Source organism: Corvus brachyrhynchos, unplaced genomic scaffold, assembly GCF_000691975.1.
Source record: "Corvus brachyrhynchos isolate BGI_N302 unplaced genomic scaffold, ASM69197v1 scaffold933, whole genome shotgun sequence".
Classification (NCBI taxonomy): Eukaryota; Metazoa; Chordata; class Aves; order Passeriformes; family Corvidae; genus Corvus; species Corvus brachyrhynchos.
In genome coordinates this window covers 369,902-393,882 of record NW_008237401.1, presented here as the reverse complement: position 1 = coordinate 393,882, position 23,981 = coordinate 369,902, and the positions used below count along the sequence as shown (strand labels likewise).

The 23,981-nt window shown below is 47.4% G+C and overlaps 1 protein-coding gene across 3 annotated transcripts in view; it reads right to left on the bottom strand.

The window, feature by feature from the left end:
* DIP2B (disco interacting protein 2 homolog B) overlaps window positions 1–14,505 on the bottom strand; it is a 46,605-nt gene extending 32,100 nt beyond the window's left edge. For all 3 annotated transcript variants that reach the window (XM_017730753.1, XM_017730754.1, XM_017730755.1), the window contains exons 1-2: window positions 14,484–14,505; window positions 3,203–3,274 (exon numbers count right to left, since the gene is read on the bottom strand). In XM_017730753.1, coding sequence (XP_017586242.1) covers window positions 3,203–3,274; window positions 14,484–14,490 — 79 coding nt within the window. In that variant the 5' untranslated portion in view covers window positions 14,491–14,505. The remainder of the gene's footprint in view (window positions 1–3,202; window positions 3,275–14,483) is intronic.
* Window positions 14,506–23,981: the final 9,476 nt, after the last annotated feature.

Sequence of the window (23,981 nt, the reverse complement as noted above, 5' to 3'; positions counted from 1 at the left end):
GACCAAACAGAAAAGCTTCGGGTTTTCTGATCACTCGAGTATTTACGAATTCAGGCACCCACTAGATGTCAGCAGCAGATTTAACACTATTTTAAATGAATTATTAAATTCATATTCAGTTCTCTTTCGTAAGTCTTGTAAAAGCCTCTCATCTCTCTGCGGGGCATCACAGGGCAAACATGACATTCCAGTTAGGAAGGGATCAGAGGTGGCTGTAAGTGACACGACACACAGAGAACAAGCTCTTTGTTTCAGTATTTTGCTCTGACACAATAACATGTTCCAGTGGCCTCACAAAGCGTTCAGACACAGAGGAGGAAGGAGTGTAAATCACTAATGGTTACACAACAAAGCAGCACAAGTGAGCCGAGCCTGGCAGGTGACAGGTGATTTATTTAGAGCTCCCTTCAGAATAATCCTGCTACGGCTGCACTTTCTGCTGGCAGAAACATGACAAATATGACAGAGAGATGGAAAATGAATTATTTTAGATTGGCTTTGAAGGATGCCATGGATCTGTTGACTGTCTTTAGTTTCTAATGAGAATTGACTGCTTTGTGATTCCTGCATTTTGGTGAAGGGCCAATGATTCAGAGATTCAGAGACTGAACCATTAGAAGATCAACAAGGAGAAATGTTTGCATGAATAACAAGGAGAGCAAGTGCCACATGCACAAGGAAGCAGCTGCAAACGCGTCACTCTGCTGTCTGCGTACGGAATGGAACAGCAGTGCTGGGGCTGGACTGGCTACTCCTGGAAGATGTTTTTGTTCAAGCTACATACCCATAAAAACGTGGAAATAACCAACTTGAGTCTCCAGGGCAGCCTTAACACACTCCCAGAACCCAGGGACACCTGGCCCAGCTTCAGGCACGGCTCCATGGGCTTCATGTGCTGCACTTGCTGCTGCCTCCCATCAAGGAGAACTCTCTGGAATTAGGGACTTCAGATTTTGGGATCTGCAGGTTGCAGAGACTTTTCAGGAGTTACCAGCTAGATGGACCTTAATGGATACCGCACCAGGAAAAAATGCATGTTTAGGTAATTAACAGTGCTGCCTTAACTCCAGAATAACGAGGCAAGCTCCCAGAGGCCATGTGAATGGAGCACAGATTGAGCAGTAAGAACCTCCTAAATTATCCTGCTGACATGCCCTGACATGTCACCTTCCCTCCCTTCCTCTCATTCCACATCCATGAAATGGAGACACTCCATCAGCCAGTGCTCAGAGAAATGGCACTAAATGCCAGCACTAAGTATTTTGTTGCTGTTGTTGTTGTGGACTAAATTAATTTTTTTCTCATTACCAAGGTGACCTGATTCCCAATCCCTCACGCATGACTTCCACAGGGTTTTTACAACAGGAGATTCCCAGACACTGGGGCAGCTGGGTGTGAGATGTATAAAAAGCTGGAGAGCTGGGCTGGAAGGGCAATCAAACCTCTGGGTTAATTGGTGACCTCCATCATCCCTGGCCTCTGCCTGGACTTTGGCTCCACTGGCAGCTCTCAAAGCCCCACAATTAACGAGCCCAGTCTCGCCAAACACTTTTTTTCCCTCCTAATTAAACATTTTCTGAGACAGATCCAACATGTGCACAGTGCCAGGGTTGGGGCCAGGATTGTATCATCTTCAGCCTCCAGAAGACTCGGGACAAAAGCAGGGCTGCCAAGAGCTCCTGAACCACCCAAGGATTCCCCATTTCCTCCTCAGGCTCGAGATCTCCACTGGCACAAATGCTAGCCTGAGGACTGTAAAACCTGCTCAACAAATACATACTTATCAAGAGGGATTAGTCATGTGTATGTTCATTTTTGGTTTCTTTAAGTAACAGAAATAGATTTGATAAATAGGCAGCAACCAAGTTGCTGAGATTCCCATTGCATCCTGCTCCACAGAGTCCTCAGCACGTGGAGAGCTGTTTGTAACAAAATCTCCATTTTGAAGGCTAAATTACAATTTCTGCTTGCCTTGCTCCTTTCAGCACGCGGCTCAGACAGAACACACTGATCTTTTGGGTATAAAACCCAACCTCAAACAAGGGAACGAGCCCCAGCTTGAGATGAATAAACAACCAAATGCAACCTGAGAACCAGCTGGAGAGCAGGAACTGGGCAGTGGTTTGGGGTGGAAGAGTCTGGGAGTTGCCACATGACAACTTTATGTTCCCCCATCAAGTGCCTGAAGGGAGCTGCTGTCATTTCCCCCCAGTCCCGTGGTGTTGACGGGCAATAAATGCACTTTGAGCTTTTACTCTTTATCAATTTTTTTTTGGCAGTAAACCAGGCTCAGTAAATTCCAGTAGCTCCATTCAGGACTCCCCGTCACATCCAGTCACTGCCCGAAGTCAGAACCAGACACATCAGTTCTTAATGGCTGAACGTCTCAGCAGCTCAGTAACAATTATTCCGGGTAAGCCCCACAACAATGATTAGACACACATTCAGCCACGTCCTTCAGCTTACAATTCTACATAATTATCCCACACACGACCAGCTGAGCTGCTCCGGATCTCTGAACCAAAGGAAACAACTGCACCCAAAGGACGTGATTTCAGATACTCTGGTAAAATAAAGCAACAAATTATGAAAATCCTAACGTTTCTCCAACAAGGCATTAAGATGGCTGAAGGACACAGCACCGACCAACACTGCAGTTCAGACATTTTTGAGAATGTTTCCAGAATGGTTCTCAAGGAGCGTCAGGATTGATCCAGAGCCCCTGAGTTCTCAGCAGGCAAGGGAGTGGGATGTGATGGACGGATGTGGGCGATCACAGGATGCTTTGGGTTGGGAGGGACCTTAAACCTCATCCAGTCCCACCCCCTGCCATGGGCAGGGACGCCTTCCACTATTCCAGGTTGCTCCAAGCCCTGCCCAGCCTGGCCTTGGACACTTCCAGGGATCCAGGGGCAGCCCCAGCTTCTCTGGGCACCCTGTGCCACGGCCTCCCCACCCTCCCACAGCACTGCAGAGTCCCACCAACGAGCTCTGGAGCTGCCAGGAATCCCTGGAGCTCAACAGAAGACAAGAACTATAGACCCAATCCACACCCCCCCACACTGTCATGGATCAGCTCAGGAAACACCTACGGAACAGAATAATCCAGAGTTGGCAAATGGGATCTCAGTGCTCCATTCCACAGATCCCTTTAATGTCACAGCTCTACAAAATCCTGATTCCAGCCCAAACGAGGACCTACCTTGGGTTTGCGGAACATACGGAGCCAGCAGCTTTGCTCTCTTCTTCTCATACCCCTTCTGTGTGATGTCCCCTAAAAACAAGCAAAGAAAACTCATTTAATCACATTAGAATTTTTCAGTTTGAGGTCTGCTTGCTTTTTTTTCAGTGCCATGAAAGTTTTACCTGAACACAGCTGAAGAAAACCTGAAACTCAATGAATCCAAGTACATTAGGATTTCAAAGCTCCATATTACAGAACTTCTGCAGTTTCCCTTGGGATCAGAGACCTACACTATCCACTATTTAAATGCAATAACTTGGATCACAGCAGCTATCTAAATGGAATATCAAAGCAGTGAAAACCTAAAAAGGGAAACTGGGAGTGCATGAAAATATTCTGTAACCACAAAACAACTTAGGCGAACAAAGTGGGATAATTCCCAGCCAACAGGGGGAAGGGGAAGTGCAAATTCAGAGCCTCATCTTCAACTAATCAAACAGCAAACAAAGCGAGTCCACTCCAGCAGCTGCTCAGGGGGTCTCCAAAAACTGAGGCAAGGATGGGCAGTCAACTTCCAGACTCTTGGCCAGCAAGCACAGCCCATGATCCAGGTGCCAGGGCCTCACCACCCTCATGGGGAGGAATTTCTTCCACATATGTAACTTAAACTTCCCCTCTTTCAGTTTGAACCCGTTCCCCCTGTCCTGTCACTGCAGTTCCTGATGAATTGTCCTTCTCCAGCTTCCCTGTAGCCCTTTCAGACACTGGAAGGTGCTGTGCAGTCTCCACAGAACCATCTCTTCTCCATGCTGATTATTCCCAACTCTCCCAGCCTGTCTCCATAAGGGAGGTGCTCCAGTCCTTTTTTCAACTTTGTGGCCTCCTCTGGACTTGCTCCAACAGTTCCACATCCTTCTTATGTTGGGGGCCCCAGAACTGGACAGAGGACTCCAGGTGGGCTGTCACAAAAGCACAGCAGAGGGGAAGAATCCCCTCTGGAGTGATTATTATTAGAGTGATTACTCTAGAGATCAGAATAAGCATTTGTAAACTTTTCCCTCTTTTAAAAAACTAATCTGTCTGATCCTGGAGATGCACCATCTGGCTGCTGCCTTTTGTTTTAATTTCTCACATTACATCAGAACCACAAGAAAGACTGAAACCTTGGAGGGATTAAAACAAACAGCCCTGCAGCGTTTCAAGCCTCTTCGTAGCCTGCCCAGCACTTAGAACCTCCCACCTCCCGGAGATGGGGAGCACTCAAACTCACAGCACTAAGAAAACAGAATTATTTGGTATCAAGCTAAAATCAAGCCACAGTTATACGATGACAAGAAGTGAGTGATCACAAACAGGATGTTTTCTTTGCTGTGAGCCTGAACTGAGAGGGAACAGCCTCAGCCCCGGAGCAGCTCCGGCCTCAGGGTTTGCTCTGAACAGGATCCTCCTGCCAGTCCCCTCCTGCCGGCGCCGGGGGCCACACCACAAAAGGGGATTACAAGCTTCAGGCTCTAAGCCTCCCAACACCACCAGCATTTCTGCTAAAACATTCCAGCTAAGTGCCCAGTTGGGTTCCAAAGGTGATTTGTGAAATGCCTGGAAAGGGAATGGACTGCACTCCTTAGTGCTGGGCACTCAAACACCAGTGGCACTTGAAACACCGAGACCAGGAGTTTCAGAGCTGGAGTGGGACTCAAACTTAATGGCTTCAAATTGACAGAGGTTTAGATAAGATATCAAGAAGAAATTCCTCCCTGTGAGGGTGGGGAGGCCCTGGCACAGGCTGCCTCTGGATCCCTGGAAGTGTCCAGGCCAGGTTGGACACTGGGGCTTGGAGGAACCTGGGATAGTGGAAGGTGTCCCCTGCCCATGGCAGGGGGTGGAACAGGATGAGGTTTAAGGTCCCTTCCAACCCAAAGCATTCCATGGGTCTCTGACTGGCACTGCTCAGGGCAGGGTGTGCATCTGCACACAGAGTTTTATCACACTCCTCTAACACTACGTTTGAGTCAGGGCCCAACAAGTCCAAACAAATCCAGCAGCTGAAAAGGAGAATGTCCACGAAGCACTGAAATGCCAAGCAAAGCAGTAATTTTAGTGCCTGACTGCAATGCAGAGCTCAGGTGACGCTCACCCCGCTCACCGGACAGGTACGTGCAGGGAGAGGGACAAACTGAGCTCCCATGTGGCCAAGGACGACGTGCTGAGTGACTGCAGCAGCTCTGCCCAGGTCTGCCTCCACTTTCAGAGGCAGTTTTCAGAAAATCATGGAATGTCATGAGTTGGAAGAGACCCCCAGGGATCTTCCAGTCCCACCCTTGGCCCTGCACAGACCCCCCAACAACCCCAGCCTGGGCATCCCTGGCAGCGCTGTCCCAACGCTCCTGGAGCTCTGGCAGCCTCGGGGCCGTTCCCATTCCCTGGGGAGCCTGGGCAGTGCCTGACCCTCCTCTGGGAGAAGAACCTTTCCCGATATCCTCCCCTGGTCCAGCTCTGGCCATTCCCTCGTGTCCTGCCACTGGTGACAGGGAGCAGAGATCGGAGCTGCCCCTCGGGATGAAGCTGCAGCCCCCAATGAGTCCCCTCAGTCTCTTCTCCAGCTGAACAGACCCAGAGCCCTCAGCCACTCCTCCAGACCCTTTCCCACCCTGTGTCCCTCCTTTGGACCCTCTGCAACAGCTTTAGATCTTGTTGATATTGTGGGACTGGAGGTGAGGCAGCCCCAGGCCAGAGCCGAGCGTGACCATCCCCTCCCTCGCCCGGCCAGTGACACAGGACCTGGCAGCCCCCAGGACAAGGTGACCCTCTGGGCTGCCAGAACACACATGTCCATTTGGGAGGCACACGGAGCCAGGGGATGGACACTGCAGGAAAACAAACACAGGTACACAGAGAAGGGAGGGGTTTCTCCTTATAAGCCAACCCACAGGTTTGTTCAGAGCTCTTATTCTGTGATTAATTTCTCCCCAAGATTTAATTGTACTCTTGCCATTGGTGGTTACACACTACATATAATGAAACATTTGCCACAGAAAATTGTTGGAATTACTAAGGAACACAACATATACAAATAATGTAAGTACATTATGAACAAATACCAGAACTTTAACTACTAGTAGCATCCCTTTCTGTTTCACATGCTGGAAAGCAGAGAATTCTCTCTAATTACTTGTTCCACACCAATATCCCACCAAGAAAACAAACCCATCCACACTGGAATGCAAGCAGGGCCTGGTTCCCAGGCTCGCATTTGGAAATCTGAAGCCAAGGTGAGATACTACTGAGAAACAAGAAGGTAACTCAGGTCACAGCACTACTTGCAACCTCAGCTCCATGTGATGCACATCGTTGATATTATTGTTGTAAAAAGGATTCTCTGAGCATAAGCCAATGAAACAAATAAAAGCCTTATGTTACTTGGCAAAAGGAGAGAAGTTCCAAGGAGAAAAATTCAAGCAGTAAATATAATAAAGGTGATAGATTCCTGGGACTCCCTGGCAGTGCTCTATCTTCCTAGTGCTGAATTTCCAATTCCATCTGAATTTTCATGTTGTTATAACATAAAAAAATAGATCAACCATCCTGTTGACAAACAGGTTGACAGTCTCAAACACCTGCACAGGATTAGGAAATGTAAAGCCTCAATTTTGAGACCAGCCCTACTGAAGTGGAACTGGGCAGCAGGGACTGAAAGGTTTGGGGAAAGAGATAAATCCGAGTTCTTTCCAGAGCACCATCCACACAGGTGTGAACCAAACCACGATCACCTGAAATAAAGCTCCAGCAAGACACAGGGATTGTCCTTTTGGGAAAAACCTCATGTGCAGGCATGGGTGTAGAGTCACCTCATGGACATGATGATTTGACTACTGCAACCACAACTGTCACAACCAAATTAGCATGTCCAGCCTTGGAAACAAGTGTCCCTTTGACACGTGGCACAGGTGGAATGAGTTTGTTGAATAAATCCTCTTATCTGGTCATGCAGAGTCCAAATTTGGTACCAATCCACTGACACAGAAACAAAAGAATCACTAAAGAAAAAGTTTTCTTTCACCCTATTCCTTTTCTGCTGATCTACAGGAAATGGAAATGGTGAGATCTGGACACAAACGTGGACTTCCTCACGGAATATCACAAGTTACAGCCACAGGAAGAGCACCAGGACAATAGGGCTGCAGACTCTGGAACCATTCGCTCCTCTGACATAACCTTGGTCAAACAATAACTCCCCCTTCCACAAACAAAACACTCAGTGACACTTTGGGTGCTAAATTCTCCCCAGAGAGCTCAAAACCCACCCTGAGAACCACAACCCCTCTCCAGGCAGATGGAAGACAGGGCACTACAAAGAACCATCAGCAAAGCAAACGAGAGCTGATAATTTGGCTGTAAAATGGTGTTTGTTCATTCCCAAGGAAGAAATTAAAACATGAGCAGCTTTGAGACTCTCCTGGCTCCCTCCCAGCCACCATTTCTGTTCAGTTCACTCTGTATTTATCCGTATCTGCCCTGAGCTGAGGCTGAGCCTCCCCAAGCTGAGGCCCTGCCCAGGAAATGGGGTTCTGCTCAAAGGGAAGCAGTTTTAGGGGTTTCAGAGGAAAGATGAGAGTGAGCTGTGCTGCTGCTGTGGTGGAGGAAGAGGCTCTTCTTCCTTCCTGCCACCTCTGCTGCAGCGACAGCTCCGGTGCAGCGACGTCTTCAGCTTCCACAGGTAAGCAGTGCCCTGGAACAGACCAGGTGTAAACACAGCCCCCCCACCACTACCATCGTCATCCGATTCTCCTAATTTCTTCAGAGGAAATACAGAATTGATCCTCAAATCCAAGAATGTTCTGATCGCTGGGAGTGCAAAAGGAAGGATGAGCTTGCAGTGGCAAAGACCAGGGAAGCCCAGGGAACGACACCTGATCAGCCTGGATGTCACACCTATATTCAAATCCTGATCAGCCTGGATGTCACACCTATATTCAAATCTGGCACCAGAGGAGCCCAGAGTCCCGGGAGCCTCACTCCCCGCCCGGCCGGTGACGCCAGGCTGCTTTTCAGCAATTAGCGTTGATGATCTGTTCTAACCAGTGGTGCTCAATCAGTGCAAGGTGGTAACACCCGCTAATCCTGCTAGCTCAGACAATGCTCCTCTTTCAACATCCCTGCTCCCCTTCCCCCATGGAATGAGAACACTGAATCATTTACTGTCTAACAAAACCATAATTACTACAGTAGAGAAATTAAGGAAAATGATCACGTAGGGCACAGCATCTCCCCAACAAAGCCTCCAAACACTGGGCTGCAGCAAGGAAAAGATTCCAATTGGAAAGCAGTTTGTGTGTGTTTAAAAAAATGTTTGCATGCTTTAAAAAAAAAAAAAAAAAAAAAATTTGTTGATGTTTCCAACAGTTTGTGCTACCAGGGAATCCTGGTGGTGCTTCTGGAACTTCCATTAGCCCCAAAGCACAGACAGCTACTCTACTAAAAGCAAACATGATAAAAAGATTATAACAAAAATAATAGAATTATTCTATTATCACTGCTGCATCTGGATTTCAGGTCTGACCCCTATAAATGACCTGATGACTTGGCCTTTCTTGCCTACTCCCCTGCTCACATCCAGGCACAGGCCAGGAAACATCTTCCCGTGGTTTCATCAGCTCGAACCTGCTCTGAAAGAGCAGAACACAGAGTCTGGGCCTGCAGGCTTGAGTCTGGAGTGCCAACACCGAGACAATGAAGACCAGCAGTGCTGCTGAAAGTCCAAAATGTTCTTTTGCTGCATGTCACCTCCAGATAAGGCCTTTCAAGTGTGACTGGAGTGGGAGGTAGCACGTTTGAGAAAGCCGAAGTGAGGACTAAGTGCACTTGTGGCCTGGGCAAAAAATGGGCACAACATCGGGCCAGCACTTAGTAAGAAATGCTGTCATCACCCATTTATGTATTTACAGCTGGTTCCCACCTTTCTTAAAGAAGAAATTCTTCCCTGTGAGGGTGCTGAGGCCCTGGCACAGGTTGTCCAGAGGAGCTGAGGATGCCCCATCCCTGGAAGTGTCCAAGGCCAGGCTGGACAGGGCTTGGAGCAACCTGGGATAGTGGAAAGTGTCGGTGCCCATGGCAGGGGGTGGGACTGGATGGACTTTAAGCTCCCTTCCAACTCAAGCCAGTTTGGGATTCTGTGATTTTCCTGGAGAACTGGAAACTTCTAGACATCCCACATTCTCCCCAATGGTTTTACTGAGGGTTAAAACTGGGATATCTTCACTCCAAGGCTTCAGCAACCCAAACCACAACATTTAAACCTTTTTTTCTAAGGCCGTGTGCTCAAATAGACTGTACCTGTGCAATGGCCTTAAACTCCTCCTACCACTCTCAGCTACAACTGCAGCACAAAAACTGCATTTGAAACAAGTTTAGACAATTGCCTCGTTCTGTTTGAGGCCAAATGATGATGCAGCTTCAAAGATTCCCTCCTCCTTCCTTTGGGTGAAGCTGTATATCAGGTTTCCTTCTTGGAGATAATAGCAAGGTCTGTGAACTAACAGTCTTCCAGAAAAAGTCTGATTTCTTGAAAGAAATAACACCTTACTCCCCGTACTTGTCACCAAACAACCAGCGCAGGTTTGGGCTCTGTAGTTTCCCTTTAACAGCACCATTGTATTCCCTGGAGGAGCATGAATAGGGCACTGAAAACCCAGCCAGGCTCACAAAGCTGTGTTTGTTGGGCACAAGCATTAGACTGCTACAGCTTCGGTGTTAGAAGTTTCACAGACAGATCAGCTCCAGATTAATTTACACACACAGAACAAGCCGACTTGGCTGCAGCACTGTGGGGGCTCTGTTCTGCAGTTCCAAAACCCTTTTCTAAAGGCTTAGGAGTGTTGTTTTACCAAATTAAAACTATTTTAATCTCAACATTTATTATTTCTAAAGAATTCCATTCAAGATGAGGTTTCTGTGGCACGGCTGCCCTGTGTTCAAGGTCTGGGTCATGCCAGGTCACAAGGTGCTCTTCGCCCCGGGTCACTCACTGGGTACCATAAACCTCAAGGGCTTTTTTGTTGTTCTAACTTTAAGCAGTAAATCCAACTCCTGAAACTACACCGAAGAATCTCTTTATCTTTCAGCAGCATTTCCGAGTTGCAGCAGATCCAGTGTCCTCGATTCACCCGTCTGTGTTGTGTATTTCCAGCTGTAATCTTCGAGGCCATATGTGATGCATCACCAAGTGGGTGAGCTAAGGACAGGGTCCAGTTCCCCCTGTACACCTGGGCTGGGGGCATCAGCGACAAAGAGGTGTCACCAGCTCAACCTCAGCTGCAGACTCTCCCTCTCCCACACAAAGACACACCTGGGAACTTAGCACGGGCATTTCTGCTGAAAATAGCACTATCCACGGTCAGCAAAATGAGTTCTCAGAGGCTTTGGGAGCTAGGACTGGGAATAAAGAGCCTCTCGTGGGTGTAACTGTGCTCTGGTTGATTCTTCTCTCACAGCAACAGAGAACGTTGCTCACAATGACCGTGTGTGGCTCATACAGCATCACCACGTCCTGGTATCTCTATTTAAAGTTCATTTAAAGGACGTCCTCAGGTACATTGGTCAAACGGCCTCTTCTTCACCTCCGTGTAAGAACTAAAGAGCCAGAAAGACTTTGCCTTTCAGATCCTCAGCTGGGACAACGGGATGCAAAATGCACTTGTGCATCAGGAGGAATTTCTTCATGGAAAGGGCAGTTAGACATTGAAAAGGGCTGCTCAGGGAGGTGGTGGAGTCCCCAGCCCTGGAGGTGTCCAGAAAATGACTGGACGTGGCACTCAGTGCTCTGGGCTGATGACAGGGTGGGGATCAGTCACAGGTTGGATTCGATGACCTTGGAGGGCTTTTCCAACCTCAAGGATTCTGCGATTCTGTGATCAGCCACAGAAATCATGCTGCCAACGCACAGCTAACATCTACCTTTCCAAAAGGTAAAATATTTTTTAAAAGGCTTCAAAGACTCTTGAAGAGAAACTCTTAAAACCTTCCAACTCCATGAGTAAATTGTGTTAGCCCTGATAACCCGAAACACAGGCTCTGCTCAACTGCCTTCAACAAACACCTGCAAAATCCAATCACCAAAGTCAACTTTATATGAGATACTCTATTGTGAAGTGCAGCCGTAGAAATTTTACGTTACCCATAAAATTTACGTGCAGCACATGCACATAAACAGTTGAATTCCATATACAAATAATAGGTCTTCCATGTAACCCCATCCTAGGGATAAAAAGTAAAAATCCTTTAAATAGCTACAACTTGTCATTGGGGGAAAACACGTTTTCCCTCCCTAATGCAATGAAGCCAAGACTTTGCCACAAGCAGGATTTTACAAAATCTGTTCAGGAGAAATGTTTTCATCTATTTTTAACACGCAGTCAGTGAGAACCATGTGAGTTGAGAGGCAGGAGCACTGCAGAGTTTTAACAGCAGCCCTGCACCAGAACAATCTACAGGAGGGGACACGCACAGTGTCACACACACGTACCCAAGAACCAGCTGAGCTGAGTAAAGCAAGACAACTCCCAGAGCATTAAATAACCCAGCTGAAGTGATTCTGCCCTGACCAATTCTTTTTGCTGACTAACCTCCTGCTCACAGACACCAGCAGAAATTCCCAGGTGTTCAATCCCCAGCACAAGTGCAGACCTCGCACTCTCCCACCAGACTGAAAAGCAAAGTTTCCCAGGAAATGACTAAACTGTGACAGCCCTGTGACTCAGCACTTGATTCAGGCAGGTAGAGCATTGTCTCTCCTCCAGGAATTATTTGAGCTGTGAGTGCTGATAACGCTCTCCCAGGAGTTGCTTGTCCAGCTCAACGATGAGAGATTATACACAAACTCTGCCTGTTCTCGCAGCCTGCACTTTCTACATGGCATAGACAAGTGTGGACAGATGATTTTCCAAATCAAGCCTGGTTTTAGCCCAGGAATACAAACAAAGAGATTAAAATAGAAGTTACTGCAGGTTTTAATCCTGTGCGCGACTCCTGTCGCCCACCTTTTCTTGGCTCTCAGGTGTCAATATTTAATAATTCTGTTGACTTCAATTTTTAACATAAGCCAAGTGCCACAGGGACTCCTTGCTGGTAACTCTCCTCCCATCCTGACTCCACAGCAACACCGTGTCCAGCCATACCAAAAGGCAGTTTGGATACACAGCCAGACCTGAAGTTACTTTTCCTAATCAAATCCTAGATTCTTGAGTAAGATGCAAGAAGAGGAGAAGAAAGAAGAGCAATTATTGCCCTATCTAGTGATCAAACACACCTGCTCACACCAAGGATTCAGCAACTCTGACCTGCCCTTAAACAGAGCACAGAAACGAACCCAGTTGGCACCTCACCCTGCGCAGTAATTATGTATTTCCAGATGGGATAATGCTATTCCAAGTCACAGTGCAATGAGGTCGGTGATTATGCATGATGAAACAAAGAAAGAGAACTTGATGGAGGCATTAGCACTTACAAAATCCCTCCTCAAACAAAACCCAACTAAAAATTGAACCGACCAAGTACAGTGAAAAATCAATCGCAAGAATGAATCTTCCAAAAATCGAGAGGTGAGATACATATCCCACACCCCTCCTGCCCTGGTTTTCCTAAAGAGCCAGTACCAAGAGTGTGTTCATAAGGACATTACTCCCTTTCCATAGAAAATGCAGCAGAGAAAGTGGAGGCTGCTCAAGAGAACAAAATACGTTGTTTCTCCCAAAGCGCTGAAATCTGAAACAGAATCCCTAGTCACTGCACTCCCAAGAGCTCACTCGAGGACAGTCACTATTAAACAGCATTAGTCACCAGAGCAGGATCCCACTACTTAAAGGCAAAGCAATACAATTATTAAACTTTTACCAGCCTCCAATTAGTGTGCGACACCTGTAATTTGACTGGCGGAGACTCCCACCAAATTCCCGACGCGTTCCTGACGGAGGCAGCAGCAGCAGCAGCAGCAGCAGCAGCAGCAGCAGCAGCAGCAGCAGCAGCAGCAGCAGCAGCAGCAGCAGCAGCAGCAGCAGCAGCAGCAGCAGCAGCAGCAGCAGCAGCAGCAGCAGCAGCAGCAGCAGCAGCAGCAGCAGCAGCAGCAGCAGCAGCAGCAGCAGCAGCAGCAGCAGCAGCAGCAGCAGCAGCAGCAGCAGCAGCAGCAGCAGCAGCAGCAGCAGCAGCAGCTCTGGGAGCAGCACAGAGCCAGGCTTGGGTTTCCTACTCATTCCCTTCAAGCCTGACTAGTGGGAACCAAAACACCTTGTTCAATACCCTTGAACCTGCTCTGTACACCCCCATCCCAACACGATTCTGTATCCCTGGGAACGGGAGGCTGCCCCACGGAGCGGTACAGCTCCTCCATGCAGACACCAGGCCAGCTTTCCTGCGCTCAACAGTACAACCCATTCAAGTCGCCTACAAGCCTGGGAAAGCAGATTTAAATAGACAGAGCAGAAGAAAAATGTCCTGCGCAGCATGGCATGAGCAGCAGATTCCAGGCCCTGCGCTCAGTCCGGGCTGTGTGAAGCTTTCAGTTGTGTTTACATCAGCATCCACGGCTCCTCAAAGAATGGCACTGCTAAGGAAACCCTGTTGGCACATCACCAGCAGGGCTAAGAAACCCCATTATCCTGTCAGCTGCAGTGCTCTTTACAAGAAGGATCACGCGAGGAGCAACTTCTGTTCAGGGCTCTTTGGGCAGAGTCAACGTCTGCTCCAGCAGCGCTTTGTTCCTGCTGCGGAGCAGGATGTGGCAAGATCCTTCTCATGTGAAAGCCTTTAAGCTGCGTGGAAGATCAAAATAATGAGCCAAACTCAGCAGCAAAGAGAACCCTCCAAGCTCAGCCCAACGACCCAGCTGCACTTTGCAAACCCACCCCAAAGTCACTGAACTCGGCTACTTCAGCGGAGAATACACTTTTCTCCCAGCACGCCCACTCCTCCTAATTAATAAAGCACATTAATAGTTCTTCAAAAAGAATGATGTTCAGTTTTTGGTGCAAAGTGGCCTTTTTAAGTAGAAAAAACATCCTTTTACCATGAAGAGAAGGAACAGTCAATTTACTGCCCTGGTTACACAGGATATTGTGCTATCACCCTGATATTTCTGTTGTTCCAATCACCAACATCCTCACACATGGAATTTTCCTGCCTTCTGTCAGTACATCACTGCTGTCAAAACGTATCTTCACAAAACAGGGAGGTCATATATCCCCTCCACACTGACACCAGTGGACCTTGAACCAAAATAAACAGGCCTGAAAGTAAGAAAGATCTTACTCACCAGCCATCTCCAAATCCACAACTACTTCTGATAGAGAATTTTCCTCCCGTTGCCTCTCTGAGGGTGCAATATCTCCTCTTCCAATTTAAATAAACTGATTTCTCAAATGTCTCGCTTGTAGAAGGAAGGAAGTATGGAGAAATCAGCAGGATTATTTAAGAACACACAGTCAGCAACTTGACAAAAACTAAAAGAACACAAACGAAAGGGGCTCTCATGTGCTGAAAGGCAACCAGACCTGCCCTCATGTCCTGCACTGCTCACTTGACCAGCATGTCTTGAACTTGGAAAAGAAGGAACTATTTATGTCTAGTGACAGGGAAAAGTTCCATGGTGTATTTGCACTAACAAGGTGCAACCTCTCCAAGATTATTGTAAAAACGGGTCCAAAATGATGAAATATTTATATAAACTTCTAACCCCATAACAGCAGTATAAATAAGCAGATTTCAGCCCTAACCAAGTGAAAGCTGGACACTGGCACCAAACCACTGCTTGGCACTGCCTGGCTTTGGGATGCACAAGTCCAGTATCAGGGCCTTCTGTGCACAAAGTGAGGGGGAAAACACCCAGGGATGGAGGAGCTGAGGGTTTGTTTGGAAGCTGCTCCTGCCCACAGAGCAGAGCCGAGGAAATCCGTGTTCCCCACTGCAGAGTGACAACACAGCCTGGTTTCCATGGGCAAGGAAAGTATTGCTTGGATGGGACACAGCACTTGCTTGGCTGGGCTCAAACTGGGGAAAAGTTAGAACTGCTGGTTCTATTTTCTGGTTAAGATTATGGGGAAGTTGAACAAGAACAAGATGAGCTTCTTAAAAGTATTTCAGTAATAAATCAAAACAAATAAACCCTACTTCCACACCATAAGTGAATCCAAATGCTCTCTCCAGTTGTCCTCACATACACTACCACAGCAAGCAGCCTGACAAATCTGCTAAAAGCCTTAAGAAGCCTAAATTAAATATTCATACTCTGAAAATGATGAAGCCAGCACAAAACCTCGAGTCTCTTTTGCCACTCTGGCTCTGTGTAGCCCAGAGCAAGAGATGAAAGATTCCCTGCAATCTGGGATGCCGAGCTGGAATCTCCATGAAGGAGAAGGACACTGCTAGCTCTGCCTTCGGGAGTTCAGGGTTGAGTTTGCCACTTGGGGATTCTCCTGAGATGCTCCCTTACCTCTCTGTTACCTAATAGAGAACTATCCCCATTTCCTCCAATTTAGGGATCACTGGTTGGTCAGGTTTTAATAACAACCTGAAAAGATTTGTCGAAATCTTCTAAAAAACCTTTTAATTGAATGATGACATCAATTACTTAATTTTAATGAGAGTGAGATCATATTTTAATTTTCCATTCTGCATTAAATTTCAAGCAAAGGTGACTGTGCAGTTTCTCTCAGCAATAGCCAATGTCCCTCCAAGCTGGAAGCAGAATTACTTTCAATAACAAACTAAACTTGATTGCCTTATTTCCCATTAATGCTTAATTCTACAGAATTATCTTGGGTTTATTACTACGCAAAAAGACACGTAAATCCTCCAACTTACTCATCGAAAACAGAAGCCCAACTTTGAACTCTCTGGTTCTCACAATAGGAAAAAAATCCTGCCAGCTAAATTCTCTCTAGGCATGGACAGCGCAGAATTTAATACACAACTCTGAAATGCCCAAGAAAAACCCCAAACCTACCAAAAAATGAGACAAAACGAATGCATGACCTGAAAAAACAAGGTAAGAATTGCAGAGGGTGTGAAATTAGACTTGTCAGTCATTTGTGGGGATCCTGAGGTCTTCACATCATCCCCGATGAAAAAGGCAGGATGGAGGCCACGGATGGACACAGGTGCACTGGGCAAAGCTGCTGCTTCAGCTTCACAGGGTGACCCTGGCAGAGTTACTGGACATCTATGGCCCAATTCCACCTCTGCTTAGGCTGGTAAGGAAGGCAGGGACTTTCCAGGCCTCTCCCTCTCAATCTCTGCAGGAGCCCCACCTCTTCTAAACCTGGAAATCCTACAGAACACTGTGGGTTGCCCATCTAAGGATCATCCTAAACCTGGAAATCCTACAGAACACTGTGGGTTGCCCATCTAAGGATCATCCTAAACCTGGAAATCCTACAGAACACTGTGGGTTGCCCATCTAAGGATCATCTTAATTGCAGTCTTGCTCCACTGACCTACAACCCATTCCAGCATCCGTGCTCTCTGTCTTGCTCCAGTCTATTCCACACCATTCCCCATCCCTGGAAGTGTTCAGTCTGGACGGGGCTTGGAGCAAGCAGGGAGACTGGAAGGTGTCCCTGTCCATGGCAGCAGGGTGGAATGAGATGAGCTTTAAGGTCCCTTCCAACCCAAACCATTCCACGATTCCAGAGATGAGTTCACTTCCTACCTGGTCTCCCAACCTCACTTTAATACGAGTTCCTCCACCACAGCCTATGTGACCTTTCCAGCCTCACCGCTGAAGAGATGAAAATTCAACATTCCCTTTTATTCCTGCTAGAAATGACAACATAAAAAGTACTTGGACAGGAACCATCTGTTCCTGTGCCTAATGGAGCCATAATCACTGGATAACAACCATTCCACAGAACATTCCACTGTTTATAAAACCAGGGTGTCAATGTAATAATATTAATGGGGAGCTGCTTGTGTCTTTTGGATAAAATATGATATTCACAGCAGGCTTTGCTTTCAGCTACAAACATCATGGCCTTTTACAGCAAAGCAAAGCACCACAGACAGCACTCACAATTAGGGGGTGGAGGGGCAGGAAGGGCTAAGGATGTGTTGACAGTAATAATTTAAGATGAGGTATTCTGCCAAGAAAGAGAAACTAAAGGATTAACGTCCAAATAGAAAATCTGCAATTAAGCAAAAACCTCTGAAAGAGAAGGACTGCGGACACGGCTCTGTGTTGGATCGTTGCCCTCCAATTTGCTCTCCAAGACTTCTCTGCTGACTCCATGTGTTTCACAGGAGTAAAATTCATGCCACGCCACGTAACAGTCTCTCAAGAGAAATGATGATGTTTGGGAAATAAAACAACCACTTCTCTCCAACATCTCTTGCACAACAGGATTATTTCTTTCTTAGCACTGGGATTCTACAAGCACAACACAGAACTGTATAAAAAACACAGAAATAAAATTAATTCCTTGGAGAATCCCAGCTGAGATGTTCCTACTGAACACAGCACAGACCTGCAGTGACAACCAGTCTGAGCATCCACAGAAACACCTGCAGGCTGTAGTACCTCCGATTTACCCAGGAAACTCTGGAGAGCTGTTTCCTCTAGCCCTAATCCTGCTGGAGGAAGACACAACAAAATTCCTCCTGGGGCCGCCAGGTCACACATGGGCAGCCCCCAACTCCATGAAAATCCACAACCACACAGAAGCCACAAACGCAGGATGTGCTCACGACCCAACACCGTGCTCGCCGTTCTCTGAAGTGAGACCTGAACCAGTTACGCTGTGCACAGGCAGGATTGAATATTTCATGTTAAAAGCTCTAAAAGGAGGAACAAAAAAAGCCCTGGCCCAGAAGTGCTGCCTGTCAAAATCAACCGCTCAACTGACAGACAGTGCTGTACCCAGCAGTGCTGAGAAGCCTGGCATGACAGCCATAAATCACTCCAAAATCTTCTTTTCATGCAGAGGAAAAGGAAGGGTAAAGATCCGAACATGAAAACTTGCCCATTTTTAATTTGCTTGGTTGCACTTGTTTAAAATTGACATTTATTTTGATACCTGAGTTTGCCTTTCCTTTATATTTCTGCATGCAGCAAGCTGAGAATGAGGAATTTATCACATGGAGACACCAGGATATCCTAGAGGCACCTTCCCCAGAGCTAAGGAGCCTGACCACTGGAGACGTGTCCTACCCTGAGAGCAGGGGGAGGTCACACGCGGGCCCCAGACGTTCCGTAAGGGACCGGTTCCGTGGGGTTCTTGTGCAGAAGATCCTTCCCCGTGGCCTGGTTTCAATGGACGGGGTCAGTGCTCTCCTGACAGACCCACAGGTGGAAAATCCTGAGAATTCAGCACAAGATCTTCGAATTCAAACACAAACAGGGCCTCGAGAGCTAATGGACACTGACATGCAGAAGTGTGTGATCGCTTCCAAGCAGCTGCCTTCACCTCCCTCCCAGAGAGGCCAAGGAAGGCCCTGGGGATGTACCAGTGCCTCAAAGGACGCAGGTTTCCTTTAGTCTTTAACAAAGGCTTGGAGCAATTGGCACATTGCCCAGCCTTGCTGCCTTCTTCCTCTTCAGATATGCTTCCATCCACAGATAACACGGGGCAGCTTTGAATTTGCGCCCTGCACAATCAGAGGGAAAGGACAGCACAGGAAACCCAAGTCAGCTTTTCCCCTCGGCGGGGGAACTCCCTGGAACAGCCAGCACAGTCCTTTTCATTGACATGCCCAACACAGTGTCACAGGAGACAGCAGACAACGTGCTCAGAGCTCCACCATTAACTGGTTTAGTGAGTTAAGACACAGATCTGCCTGCAACTGCTTGGGGCAGAATGTGCTGAGGGAGCAGAAATGCACCTTTCAACTAGGAATCCATGAAACAGCTTCAAACGATCTCTTTGAATGGTGGAAACAATCCAACGACTGCAAGCTTACCCCAATGTGACAGTACCTCTTGGGGACTTCTTGTCACACTTCACCCACAGAAAACTATTCTGAAATAGCTCTTGCTGACAGCAGAATCATAGAAAAACCAGCTCTGACATTTCCCAGGTCTCTCTACTTCGCTAGTTCCTCTCCTCCCTTTCTTGGTCTATTTTACAGACTCCTCTCACGGCATCCAGGATTCCACTGCAATACTGTGAATTTCTTTGTGCCTGTGAGGTCCTGCACCCAAACCCTGGAGCAGCTGTACCAGCGCAGCCCCAAGGTTGTCACTTTGCAGGGTGGGAGCACCAGAAAGCCACGCACACGCTCCCGGCCGCACCAGGGTCAGATCCTCCATAACCTGAAGCCAAACTCAACTCTCAGAGAAGATTTTCTCCTTCCCCAGTTCTCCAGCCAACTCTCTCCTTTTATCCTTCTGCCCAAATCATTGTGTCTCTGCTGGAAGAGGAGCCTGCAGTGCCGTACAACACCTCTGTGTTCACACTGTTTCACCTGGTCTGTCACTTTAAACATTCCCAGGAAGGTCTTCCATCATTTTAAACAAGAAAACATAACAAGTAATTACTTTTCTAGGAGAAGAGGCCAAGTTCTGGCATCCTGGAGAACTTCTATGACCATCATCCCCTTATCTTGTGTCTCCCTCCCTTGTGCTTTGCTGAATCCAATTAAATATCTGGAAGGTGAGAAAGAGAAAATGTCACCTTTGCCACAGACTCAATGTCAATGAGTGTGAGCCTCCATAAATGCATCCCTGAGAGCTGCCAGTACACGAACTTTGATTTCCATTTGTCTTTTCCCATCGGGTTCAACACCAGGAATCACCTTCAGTGCCACAGGGAAGTGAAGGAGTTGAACACCATCAGCTGTCCCACTGCACAGCGACAGCTGGGAAGGATCCCTCCAGGAACGGGATTCCTGCAGGGAAGGATCACGGCAGGGAAGTGTGTGTAGGACAAACCTCTGCAGCTCTCTGGAGCCAGAGGATCCCATTTCCTGGGACAAAGCCCAAAGGAGAGCAGGCAGTACAGGAGAACAGTGCAAAGCAAATGGAACGTGTTTGGACAAGAAGCTAAATCCAAACTTCGACCTCTGGTACTAATCCCTCGGAATCAGCAACAGCCACGGGTAACAAGGGAGATTTTAGGCCCCTCTGTACAGGAGCTACAACAGAAGAACTGGAATCGGAGGAGGCAGGGAGGAGAAAGGTCCAAATTATCTTTTTTTTCTTAAAGTCACACCTGGAAAAATGGCTTTTTTCAGATTTATTAAAAATCAGCTTATCCACCATGAAAGAGAGGAGACCATGAGGTGAGTAATTACTCCCTAAGACACAGGACAGGAATCACAGGAACATCAGGTATGACTTTGCTGGATCCAAATGCTTTTCCTTTCAGCTTTCATGCTACAACCAGCTACTTCTGAAAGTGTTTTACCAAAGCTCTGTCCAATGAACAAGAATTTGATACACAAAAGGCAAAGGCTAATTACATCTTCCTGTTTGCTCTTCTTGCCAGACATTTTTTTGGAGGCCTACTGCAAAAAGAACTGCCTTGAAAGCCTTCCAAGGCAACACCAGCTCCAGGGTTATAGATTTTTCTGATTTTGGGGAAATAGGAGAGCAAATTAACTCATGTCTCTGTGCTTCTGGTCAAAATGACTAAAAAAAAATGTTCCCAAGTCCTTAACACAAATGGCAACTGGCCCTACAAAATTTTTACATGCTGCAATTTTAAAACAGGACTTAACAAGCAAAGTGTATCAAACACAGGAATAACTACACAGAAATGTTTGCTCAAGGTTTCTAGGTGTGGCTGCAGCCAAGACATAATAGGATTATTTATATCTGACTCATTTGCTTCGCCTTCATCCACAATTCTCCCTATTTGGGACTCAGTAATTGACTTCTTTCTGCACCATGTGACTTTTTAAAATCAGGACATTTTCAAGGAGGACTTGAAAATTTAAAGCAGAGAGGAAAAACCCCACAAACACAGTGGGGGTTTATATCATGTTCAACCAAACCTGACCATCACCATCATGGAGAAACTTCCTGAACATGCAGCACAGTGAGACATCCACTCGCTGGTAATCAGCCTGCACATGTCACGGTGTGAGTGACAACATCCCCTCAGCCACAGAGGGTCCTGTGATGTCCCCTGCTCTGTGTCCGAGCTGCTCACCTCACCCTGTGCATCTCCCCCTGCTTCCTGCCTGGGAACTCAAAATAACAATACTTCCCCCTTTTCAGTGCAGCAACTTCCAATCCCAAATTGCGTAAGAACAGAGGTTTTCATTCCAGTTACAATAAGAATTGTTCTTTTTTTAATCCACAAGGGATCACTTAAAGTTTCTGCCCTAAGAATAAACACAGGGCTCAGTCTCAAAAAACATTTACACGAGTACTTGGCCATTCAGAGAGCTCCTTCTTGTAACACAAGGGGCTTCAGTCTCGTGTTCAGTATTTTGTCAGGATTGACACAAAAGCCTAAAAAAACAGTCTCAAAATAATTTATAATTTGGTTACCTACAAATTCTTTCACTGCTCATGAAACCCAAACGCAGTAAAAGGTTTGGTATTTTCTAAAGAAATACAGCTTAGATTCCGAAAAGCTTCAGCCCGTGCCCTCTCCAGTTTGCCAAAGTTCACGGCTTTCCGCGGAGCTGCGGCACCTGAGCTCCCCGAGATGGAAAGAGGGAGTTAAAGAGTGAGGTGCTAAGAGGTGAGAGCAGCCTGAGCCAACGCTGCTGCCAAGGGCTTGGTTATGAAACCCGGGATGCAGCTCTTGAGGACACACCACAGAACAGAGATGCTTTTCTCCAGCCTGGACATGCAGCACAGAGCTATCTGAAGTGAACTTCTCCCCTTCCTCATCACACACCATGAGCAGCCCCGCAAACGCCATCAGGACCTTGCTCCAACCACCCCACGGGACACACAGCAATCTCCTGAATGCCAGAAGTGGAACACCTTTAATAGGCATTTTCCACTTGTATTCAATTAAGGGGGGAAAAAAGGCAGCACAGTTTAATAACTGCAGATCTGTTTATTCTCTACGAGGATCAGGGACTTTTATCTCCCGCTCCGATCACCTGACTCCCTGACTCCGCTCTCCACCACAGGGTGAATAATCACAGCCTGGAATTTGCCATGTCACTTCCCAGCTCCTTGGAGGAACTCTCCTTGTCCTCACCCCAGTGACAATGCACATTGTGAGCAGGAATTATGGCCAGCGCTCGCCTTCCTCACACCACGGCCCAGAGTGACCTTGTACAACTGTTAACTCTGCTCTTGCCTCTTGCTAGAAAGGAAGCACAAAACTTCAAAGCCTCCTTCCCCTCCTCGGGGCTTCTTTTGGCTGGTCAGCTCCTCTCTGGGATCACTGCTTCCAGAGAAGTGCACATTTATAATTACAGGGAAAGTTGATGACAGGGATGCAACCAGCAGGCAAAGAAAGCAGCTGTATCAGGCCATCCCTGACGTACACGTGCTGCTGCTGCTGCTGCTCTCAGGGAGCAAATCACAGCATTTCCAGAAAAGGTGCTTCAAACTGAAATGGCTCCTCGTAGATTAATTAACACCCGAAATGAAGAGCTGATGCATTAAAGGTGCGGGTGGGAACACAGGAAACCCAAAACCTCCTTCAAGCACGTCCTCGCCCGACAGCCCTTTCTGGAATCACACACAGGGACAGGGCCTGAAACCACATCCTCCAGCCCTCGACCTTTCCTGCTGTAACATGTAACATTCCGGCTTTGATCACATCCTTCCAATTTATGGCCAGCCAAATGTCCCATCAGAACTCACTAGCTCACACCACCAAACCTAGCACTTCCAAAATCTCCCATGGCTTGTCCTACACACACAGCACGTCTGCCTGGTCACCCTTCCCACACCCCACCCAGTCACCCACAGCCCGTCCTGGTGGCAGCTACAGCAGTGGATCGTATGGAAAATTATTAGTGGGAAAACACTTGTTCTGAGCTTCCTGTCACAGCACTGAGCAGCTCGGAAGGAGAGGGGGAAGTGCCACATGTGGATCGATTCCCAATGGAACAGAGAGCTCTGTGTGCCCCATGGAGACGTGGCTACAGTGACAGTGGTGCCTTCCCTCCCTTCCTGACAGGTGGGCTCTGTCAGGTCCCTTCCTCTGGAAAGGAAAGCTCTGTGGGGTGTTCCCCTCTGTGCAGGAGGGGAAGGGATAAAGCAGAACTTCCTCCAAAAGCTACCTGTGCTGCTCTCAGAGAAATGAATTATAAACCTATACTAGAGGAACACCAGTGTTGCTATTCCCAAGTAAATTTCTTAATGCAGTGAGCTAAAATCCAGGAATACAAACACTGACTCATCTTTGCAGTGTACACTTTATCTCCAAGAAAAGGCTGACTTGTCCAGCTCCTTTAGGACTAAGCCACAGGAACAATATCCCTCCGAAGAGCAAAAGACAGGAAAAACATCCCAAACAATTCTTTTCCACCGCTGCACTTTAAACCTGATATTTGACATTAGTCCTGATCCCAGAGGCAAAATGGGAGCGCTCCATGCACTCAGTCACCCAGCTCCCACGGCTACGGCCATCCTAAATGGAATGCATTATTCCTGCATTAAAACATATGTTTTTCAAGGCAGCCAGCCATCCGGCTGTTCCAAGGGAGATTACAGAAGACCTAATTTTATCAGGCAGGGATACAATTCTCCCGGTTGTTTTTGCTCCCTAGGGACATGGAGCTGGTGAAAAGCAGGTTGCCTGACTGCTGGGGAACAATTCCGAGGGGCTCCGTCGCTGATCGCTCAGGCAGTAACTGGAATCCTGGGTCCATAAAGTGTATTAATGGATGCCCTGTAGGCTCT